Source organism: Momordica charantia (genome assembly GCF_013281855.1).
Source record: "Momordica charantia cultivar OHB3-1 chromosome 8 unlocalized genomic scaffold, Mcharantia_2.0 BLBB01000008.1, whole genome shotgun sequence".
In the NCBI taxonomy this organism is placed as follows: Eukaryota; Viridiplantae; Streptophyta; class Magnoliopsida; order Cucurbitales; family Cucurbitaceae; genus Momordica; species Momordica charantia.
In genome coordinates this window covers 31,696,972-31,706,828 of record NW_028275166.1, presented here as the reverse complement: position 1 = coordinate 31,706,828, position 9,857 = coordinate 31,696,972, and the positions used below count along the sequence as shown (strand labels likewise).

Genomic DNA, 9,857 nt, shown 5'->3' with positions numbered 1-9,857 from the left:
CTACAACTAATATTTACAACTCTACTCTCTTGTTTTTACCTTCTTATGTAAAAAAGTATGCTAATATATTTAATTATATACAAAGATCAATTTGGAAGTTATTATTATTTTTTTTTTCAAACTGAAGTATAAGTTCTTAGTGGACAATGAAACATGATTCTTACCCATTATTGGATCGTGATATATAGCTCAATAGATAAAGATAGATAAAGCATTTATTACCGTACTAAAGGTTAATGTTCCAATACTCCACTCTAATGGTTGAACTAAAAGTTTTTTCACAGATTTGATTTTTTTTTATCTTCACTTGTAGACATAATAAAAATTTCGTATTAAAAGGACCAAATTAAGGCACAGACCAAAATGAATATGAATTTTCATTTTTACTTGAACTTCACGAGCCACGGGTAAGCTTATTTCTTTCTATGGTCTTTTTTAAAAAATTATTTTCCCCTTTTTTTTGTTTCCTATTCATTTTGTAAAAATGAAAAATGGTTCTCACTTTGGAATTTTTTTTCCTTTTGATCTTTGCTTAAGAAAATTCCTTTAAAAAAAAGAGAGAGAGAGAGAGAGAAATTTGGTTACCTTCTTTGTTGTAATAAATTAAGTTTCAATTTTTGAGAAAGGAAAAAATCTTATTTCATTTCCATAGAGTTTTTCCTCTCAAAAAATTCATTTCAGTAGAAATTCCCCCATCCCTGAAACTTAGGTTCATTTTTTTTATCATCCATCACTTTACTATCCATTTGATTCCATTTCTGCTGCAAAAGATATATAATTATAATATTCTAGAGGAGCGGTATGGTATTATAAATATTTTTAAAAAATGGCATCTAAATGTAAATAACCCATAATTTAACCTATATAGCAACAACCAATCAAAATTTTGCTTAAAGAGAGACGATTTCACAGACCACAAAAATTATAATTGAGCACAGTGATTTGAATTTAGAAATGCACAACCATCAAACTCTCCAACCTTTTGAATCTACTAAGTCAATTGGTCTAACCAACGTTTGCTTTCCATCAATTTGGAAGTTCTTTTCACAGAAAAACAAAAATGGAGTGTTGGTTTCCTTTTTTATCTCAATGTGGAATCAGCCTCTTGGTTTGTATTCAAACTTTCTTTCCTCTTGTGTTGTGGACTTGTCTTTTTTTGGTTGTCATTGTTTCTTTTGTAGAAGCCTTTGCAACTGTGCACTTGCCTTTTTTGGTTTTCCTTCCTTCTTTTATAAGAGCCTTTGGAAAGTCCCTTATTCTACTAAAATTCCCATTTTTTTCTTTGTTTTTTGGGTAAGATTCCATTGTGAAATGGTGAAAGCACTTGCCATTCCACTACTCATATGTGAACTTCAACCTTGTCTTGACTTTTGAGTGAGCCTTACCATCCAAAAAACTTTTCATGGGACCATCATACTTTGTATGGTAATAAACAAATTGGTTTCATATTATTATTATTTTAATCAATCATGGTTTCTACACTATTAGGTTAGACTTTAAACTTCTTAAATGTTTTGACTTCATCTTATTCGATAATGCTACAACAATTTGTTTTCATAATTTAGCTGGGAATGTCCTTTACATAGCCTTTTGTAATAGTCCCCAAGATTATTATTAGAGCTATTCTTAAAAGAAGAAAAAAAATCACACAGTGAAGTATGCTTGAAGTCATTACTTAACCAAAGGCAGGAGATAGATTGTCCCTCTTTTTGGCTAGTTGTGGTGAGGAGGGATTTGAGTCCTAAAACTATGGTCAAGTCACGTGCTCTGATGCTCTAAGCTAAAAGCATCACCTCATTTCCACAAAATCTATTCTAAGGGATATCCTAAAAAAGAACCTTTTCTTTTCAACCATTTGTCATCTCGAGTTGAGAAGCTTCGAAGATGTGAAGTAAGAGGGAGAAAAGGAAAGATATGCTTCCATTTCTTCTGGATTCTTTCATAAAAGGGTAAAGGACAAAATCCTTCTAAGAAATACAGTTTTTTGATCGGACTATTAATAAAACCACTGTTAAGGGATTAACAGCCTAGATAAAGAAAGAGCTCTTGGTCAAAAAACAAAGCCAAAGCAAGGGGTATTGCTCGTTAAGAGAGACCTCCCTTAGTTTGTTTGGAGATGTTTTAACCCTCACAACAACTAGGTATGAATTATTTATGATGCAAAAGGAGGCCACAAAAGACATCAAGTGTGATGTACATAACAATGAAGGAAACAAGAAAAAAAAAACTCAATAGTAGGCCATGCATTAACATTCAGCATCAAACCAAAATAGGAAGGAAAACCAAACAATAAAGTACATGGTAGAAAACCAAAAGCAATCAAAAGATTTCACCAACCAGTAAAATGCACACAAAAGAAGGATAAAAGGAGGAAAAAAAACACCATATTTTGAGTACAGCCGCTTCATAGCATGATATGATATATAACATTATCATCCCAGTCCCAGAAATCCAATCTAGTTTGGAGGGACCCATTGCAACTCAATTCCATAGTTCCAGGTTTCAAATGGATCTCCAGGCTTCAAATTGACCACAGCAGTATAAGCAGTGCAGCCTCCAATTCTGACTCTTATCATGTGGGAAGTCATGGCTGAATCTTTCAAGTAGGTGCAGCAAAGGGTGTTCTTGCACCCACTTGATTCCTCCATTTTTTCCTCAAACTGCCTACAGAGGCTGTTTGTAGAACAATTTAGGGGTGAATTTATAAGATTATCTGAGCAATTCAGCAGCATGACAGTATTCTGTGTAGAAATGTTGAAAGGCAAATGTTCATCCAGCCTTAAACCTCCTAAAGAGAGATCAGAAGAGTAACAACTCTTTCTCTTTATTTGGGGTGGCCTTATAATAAGCTTATAAGCATCGGGATCAATGGAATGGATATTATAGTAAAACCCACCACTTGACTTGAACTGAAGAATACCGTCATAGCAATAGATTCTGTACCTAGAGTCTCCACAGTTGTCATTTGTGCTAAGCGGATAAGGAACTTCAAGATTTCCACATTTGGGACAAGAATGACAAACTAATGCTTTAGATACATGAAAAAACAGAGCGAATATCAAAAGCATGGTCTTATTGATATTCTTCATTTAGAAAGCAGTGGAGAGATTCCAATAGAGAATTACAATGTGCTCAGAGCCAAATGTCTACTTATAGAAAACCCACGGGGATCTGATGCATAAATAATTGCGAGATTGGAACATAATGTGGATGTACGGAGACCAAAGGACTGTGCCATCCAATCTTAGTGGGTTCTCTTTTATGAATTATAATTGTCACTATAATTTATAAACCCACATTGTGGCAAGACAGATCTCAGTGCATGGAGAAAATATATACAAACTTAACCATTAAGAGAGAAATAAATCAAACTTATCACAAGATGCATGAAGTTTGTAGCTAATTCGCTAGTTTTTAAACTAATCAAGCTTATATGACCTTGAGAGAATTCTCCTTTCTCGACTCCCTTTCCTTTTTCTATTTTTTTGTCCTAACACCAAAGTATAGCGAGGGCAGAAAAGAGAGAACAAGTAATTTCCCAGCACGTTGTTGAATGGCATTATATCTATTGACATGCCTAGAATTTTATTTAAGGTACAGCTGAAAGATATCAATATCAGCTCAGATATGAAAGACCTGCAAATCATAATATGCATGACTATGATAAGAAACGAAGACTATCTGATAAAAATATCTCCAACTGAACAAGTCTTCCATTTTCACTTTTTGAATCTTTGCTTGATCTTTTATTCTTTGATATCAGGTGGAGCCAACAGGTGTCAAAATAACTTTCACCAAATCCCACTTTCTTTTTTAGACATCTTTATGGTACAAAATTGCCTTTTGAGTCGTTTCTCAAAGTGGATGGGCATGGACTGTAATTCTCCTCAGGTATTAAAGGTTCCAAACACAACATAATGCTTCCATTACCTTGCAGATCTAGATTCTTTTTTATTAAGAAAACAAACTTTTATGGTGGACGACCGAATGGCTGACAGCACTTCCAGTCCAATAAAGAAATAGCCAAATGATACCACCTGTCGAACGATAATGCGTTTGCGTACTAAGGTTATTATATTTCCTTGAACCTCAAATCTACTGGAGAACCGAATCAGGCTAACTTAAACAATCTGTAGAATCTCTAAACATATGTAACGAGAAACGACAGTTATCGCGGTAAAGGATCATATAACTACATAAGTCCCTCGACCTTGTAAATCTAAGTTAAAGCCACTCAGATCAAAATACTATGAATAAACCTCATGAAATTCAAAGAGGAATTTAGGAGACGTGAAATTACTATAGAAATTCAAGCCAGAGAGAAAATAGCTAATATGAACTCTTCGGATACTAAATATTCAAACATCCATGCTTAATAGCTGACACGAAAAGCATTAATTCATCGTTCAATCAAGTGTTGAAGTTTGGAACCAGCTAGAAGAGAAGATGATACACAACACAAAAAAGGAAGGAGAGAACCAGGCGAAATCCTTAAGGCTTGGTGAAAGCTCTGAACAATCGAACTCGTCTTCAACAAAAAGCTTGTTGCAAATCCGGTGAAAGCCAAAATCCGAGAGGCTGAGACGGCGGAGCCCGTCAACGTCCGCCGTACGCCGCCCGGTACATCTGCGCAAACATCAATCAACACTGCAAATGTGTGCCGACAGCAAGATTTTCGAGCCCAACCCATATTTGCTAATTGGACTGGGCTGGGCTGGGCTACTCAAAAGCTCTAAAATATGCTGAGGGCCCAACTGTTTTTAGCCCAAGTTTTGCAGACTTTTTCTTTCTTGGCCCAACTGTGATTAGCGCTTTAGAGACTATTTGGAAATAAGATAATCGAGAATTTAACCATATAAAATACTATAAACGTTAAAATATTTTGATCTTTTATTTGAGATTTACTCTACTTTAATCACTGTACTTAAATCTTTGTACTGATGTTTGATTTTGTCCTTGTATTTTCAATAAAACTTAAAAACTGTCCTCGATAATCAATGATAATTGACATAGAAGTCTAAATTAATTTAATTTGACTTGGAAAAAACAAAAATAACTCCACTAAAGAAAAAGACCATAATGTAAATATATTTCTCAACTTCGAGACTAAGCTAAATATATTTTAAAAACAAAAATAACCCCATTAAAGAAAATGCCATAATGTAAATATACTTCTCAAGTTCGAGACTAGGCTAAATATATTCTAAAAGAATCCAAACCAAGTAAACTTTATCCATATACTTTTTTGGGTGCATAGATAAAACATTTGTTAAACACAAAATTAAAAATTTAAGAACAAATTATAATTTAAGAAACTATTATACACAAAACTGAGAGTTTGATGACCTATTAATCCGGGACAATCTTGAAATTACATGAACTAAAATTACATGAACTAAAGTTGTAATTGAAGTATAGTTAGGCATAGAAGAAGAGGGCTGAGATCAGCTGTAGTGCAACATTTCCAGTGTTATCCCAACAAAGATTGTAATTGCACCAAATATAATACAGAAATCAGCATAAGCTCTTTTACTCGTGCAACAGAATTTACTCACAGATACATCATGAAGCAACTGAAGAATGGAAAACTAGTCATCTTACTTCAGAGGTGCCATTCCAAGAGAAGCCCGAATCCTGTTCCATTCTGCAATCTCTGGATCCTCCGCCACACCTGCCCCATTTTCTTTCTTCTCCTTCTCCTTCTCCTTCTTTTCTTTCTTCCTCTTCGGCTCGTCTATATCCTCCGCTCCATCCCTTCTTCTAGGACTAGCACTACTGCGGGCATGTCTCTTGCGGTGCTCCCCATCCTCCCGATCCTTACTCCTACTTCGGCTCCTTGAATGGCTCCTCCTCCTACCACGATCTCGATCTCTGTCTCTCCTATCCCGCTCCCTGCCTTCCCTTTCCCTCTCTCGATCTCTACCATATTCCTTCTCATCCCTTAGGCGATAGCGATCCCTATCCCTATCCCTATCTCTCTCTCTATCCCGGTCCCGGTCTCTATCTCTATCCCTATCCCTATCTCGATCTCTATCCCTCTCCCTATCCCTATCCCTATCCCTTTCTCGATCTCTATCTCTTTCACGTCCACGTCCACGATCTCTATCATAGTCTCTGTCATAATCTCGGTCTCTATCATAATCTCGGTCCCTAAGATTAAACAACAACAAAAACGTGGGGTCAGAAAATTAAAATTGTTCGCTCTCAATGGAACGTAGTAAGACAACTTATCAATGCAACAACTGAATAATGAATTCTATACAAGGTTATAGGTTTTCGGGATCAAAAGAGTATGAAGAAAATATCTTCTACCGAATGCACAAACAGGTAATTCCATCACTGGAAAAGATGAAATTATTGGAAGAACTAAAAACAAACTTGATCATCTTGTAAATACAATCGAATTAGCCTTTTCGTCATAAAGCTAAAAATAGATAGAAAAAAATTTTCAGGTCAGATCAACAACTCTTGCTATTTCATTGTCATTTCTCACTCATATAAATATCTAGTCTCAAAGAGCAAAAATTCTAATTAACAGTATCCTACAAGTGGCACATTTACAGTAGCAGTTACAAACAATTAACAAATATGAAAACCTGTAGTCACCAAAATAATCATTGAATGCAATACAATAATTAAATTGGAAAATGTAATCACTATGACTAATATATGTACGATCCATCATACTTCTCAGCTGCACACTGTCAGTACAGAGAAACCTGGCAGGATCGTAAGAATTTATTTTAGGAAGCAGCCATCAACCAATGGCTTGAAATGCCATGGTAGTGACAGAAAACATATGAATGTTCATTGACTAGTATGGAAAGGATTCCAAGAATAACAGGTTCCAACTGCTTCCAACTAAGTAGATAAATAAAACTCAGTTTCTCCATAGAAGAATACATCAAAATAAGTCTACAAAGAGCCAGATCAAGCAAAGATCCATTTTAATACAATGGCATAAAGATATCATTTCAGGAACGTAAAAGATCTCTATTGTTCTCCAGGAGTTTCTCTTTTGGCAGTCAAAAACAAAAATCAACTTAGCACTCGCTGGACCTAACAAGCTAGTCAAAAAGGAAAACATCTAGGAACCCAATAAATTCAATTCCAAGATAGGCAATAGCATGGATAGCCAAGCCCCAACTTCCATTCTCCCATTCATCTTCTAAATTTTTTTAATCTAATTTTCAACTGTCGGCTTACACCAACTGTACTAAGAGACCACAAAAGGAAAAGTTCAAAATTATTTATTTCGATCTTGGACATTATTATTTGTGTTCAATGAAAAGTTTAACTACGAATGAAGACAGCTAATAGACTCGAGATTTCAATTGATGTCTCTCTACAAGAACAAATATTCACAAATTCACCAATAGGATCATAGTTGCATCCATAAAATCGAGAGGGGGAGGGAGGGAGAAGAAAACAAAAAGGCAGAGAAGAGGGGATTGGACCTGTGTCTGTGACTATCACGCCTTCTATCTCTATCTCTCTCCCGCCCAGGACTTCTCCCTCGGTAATGATTCTGCAGATGCACAATCTCAAAACGGTTAACAAGGAGAAGAAAATACATACTGGATACTCACTGACAAACACAAATAGAAAATGCATTTAAAACCTTCTCGTGAATCTCATCTTCTAAGTCGTTAAGTGCCTCAGCATCCTCTTTCTCTTCCTCCTCCTCAAAGTCATCTTCTAGAGCACTTTTCCTTGCAGGCAGTAAACCAGTAGATTCAAGGGTCCATCTGTCATCACAAAGTACAAAGTGTATCTTATGTAACTTCAGAATCAGTACAGCACTCAAAATTCAGGGGTTGAAACAGAGAAAAGAACGAGAATCCATTAGAAGCAGAGAAAACTAAGCCATTGAAGAAGGTTGGAAGTCTATCCATTCAAAATTGAACACTATTGACACATAAAGAGAGTGAAATAAACAGAACAGTAGATATATAGAGCTTGTGGCCCATGTACTTCTGTTTGTCAAACGATGAATAATACATATTTCTCCAAAAGCCCAGATTTCAATAAAACATTATCAACTTCCGCTTGAAAAATAAATTGACTGGAAAATAGCCACTTAAGTTATCAATACCATACCTCTTTTTGACACGTGGCATAGCAATGTCGCATGAATAATCTTTAGTAAGAAGTTCATCAATGACTTCATCCACATGTGTTAAAGAAAAACCTGGTAAAAATAAGATCAAGTTCATAGCTAGTAATACATTAATGCAACAAGAAAGTAAAATCAACTAATTTTCACAAATAATTTAATATATAAAAATTCAAGGAGAGGCCCTGAATCTTACATCCATCGGCTAATTTTCTCCTCAATTTCCGATAGTCATTGTACAAAGGCTCCAGGTAACGATACACATCAACATCAGTCCCAGTGAGACGCAAGTAAAAGGCACCAAGAACCCGAACATATCTAAGACCAATGCAAAAAGGTAACTTCAGAAGAATGCTTGAAAGAGTCTAGAAAGCCAACCTACCATTATCAGGAGAGAGAGAGAGAGAGAGAGAGAGAGAGAGAGAGAGAGAGTTTTCACAAAACTAAATAGATATGAACTGACAGATGAGATTTAGATCCAAGCAGACAACTCATTTTCAAGACCATACATTATAAAACCAGTAATTGGAAATCAAGGCGATAAATAACAACCTTTAAGAACCATAGTACACCATAAGATACAGAACCCCTTTCCGTATTTGTTTTAGCTCAACGATAAGACCTAACCGTCCATTTCTCATGCTGATCATTCACTATCCCTAACTTCCGATTCATTTATCAACTGCAAAAACTTTTTGACCAACGATTACTTTTCATTCGCAAGGTTCGCAGTAAGTTCCCTTAATCATGGTTTCTTTCCCTCAATCCCTAAAACAAACAATTGAAACATCAAAACCACAAATATTTCACCCTCCAATGAACCCTACTCCTCAACTTTTCTAGGGAGCCAAATGCAAAGTTCTGCTTAATGGGAGCTTAAATGACAATAAAAAAATTACTTGTAATCCTCGTTCTTGATGAACTCGATAACGATTTCCTTCTCCGGCTGAATCTGAAGCATCTTCATGACGAGACACATGAAAGGCGTGGGCTTGCGGTTGCCACCAAATGTACCGCCGAGGTGGTCGAGCTCCATGGCCTTGTCCACTAATGTCTCCGCAGTCAAACCAAAACATTGCTCCTTCCAGTAAGTGTTCTGGTAGATCTTCGAGCGAAGAATCTTCTCCACCAGATTCTGCGGGTTCGTTCCCCTTATGCTCTTCGCAGCTGGGTCTGTTCGATTAGCCATAACCACCGGCTATAGAACAGCGAAATGCGTATGGTTCCAGATAAATCGACAGAGGAGAATGATCAAAACCCTAATTGTCAGATGAATAGAAACCAGAGACCGAGAGAGGGAGAAAATCGGCCAATTGGGAAATTCTATGTATACAAAGATTTTTTTTTTTTTAAATATTGTTGTAAATGAAATTTATTTTAAAAATATAGTTGTTTAATTAAAAATATTATAGATTTTGAAACTTATTTTAAAATTATTGTAATTTTAAAAAATTTAAGATTTTCAAGAGACGACCATTTACACGTGGCACGTAAATTTTTTTAAAAAATTTGTTATATTATATAGTAGTTATGAAAAAAATATTAGAAGAGTAGTACATCCACTACACCACTAAGAATTTTTTTACATTAAAACTATTAAATAATATATAATATAAAAAATTATATATTTTTTTTTCTAAAAATGAATCGACCGGAGACGATCATCCCACATGGTCGTTACGTTCAAATTTTTAAAAAAATTTATGTGGCGCCAAGCGCCACGTCTAAATGGTTATCTCTT

General features: G+C 35.5%; 2 protein-coding genes across 2 annotated transcripts; both read right to left on the bottom strand.

Moving 5' to 3' along the window:
• Positions 1 to 2,220: 2,220 nt before the first annotated feature.
• Positions 2,221 to 4,803, bottom strand: LOC111023315 (wall-associated receptor kinase-like 20). The gene has a single exon (XM_022300730.2). It carries the CDS (start codon positions 3,087 to 3,089, stop codon positions 2,457 to 2,459), a length of 633 nt encoding a protein of 210 aa, XP_022156422.1. The 5' UTR covers positions 3,090 to 4,803; the 3' UTR covers positions 2,221 to 2,456.
• A 583-nt stretch (positions 4,804 to 5,386) lies between these two features.
• Positions 5,387 to 9,430, bottom strand: LOC111023319 (PRP38 family protein). Its single transcript, XM_022300735.2, has 6 exons — positions 9,016 to 9,430; positions 8,313 to 8,434; positions 8,101 to 8,191; positions 7,622 to 7,748; positions 7,458 to 7,528; positions 5,387 to 6,150 (listed from the first exon to the last, which is right to left on the bottom strand). The coding sequence occupies exons 1-6, from the start codon at positions 9,303 to 9,305 to the stop codon at positions 5,598 to 5,600; spliced, it is 1,254 nt and encodes a 417-aa protein (XP_022156427.1). The 5' UTR covers positions 9,306 to 9,430; the 3' UTR covers positions 5,387 to 5,597.
• Positions 9,431 to 9,857: the final 427 nt, after the last annotated feature.

Excerpts from the sequence above, each read along its gene's own strand:
- LOC111023315 (XM_022300730.2), bottom strand. The coding sequence starts at position 3,089 with ATGAAGAATATCAATAAGACCATGCTTTTGATATTCGCTCTGTTTTTT.
- LOC111023319 (XM_022300735.2), bottom strand. The coding sequence starts at position 9,305 with ATGGCTAATCGAACAGACCCAGCTGCGAAGAGCATAAGGGGAACGAAC. Across the intron at positions 8,192-8,312 it reads GAGAAAATTAGCCGATGGAT|GTTTTTCTTTAACACATGTG; the intron begins GTAAGATTCAGG and ends TATTTTTACCAG. Across the intron at positions 7,749-8,100 it reads ATGCCACGTGTCAAAAAGAG|ATGGACCCTTGAATCTACTG; the intron begins GTATGGTATTGA and ends TTGTGATGACAG.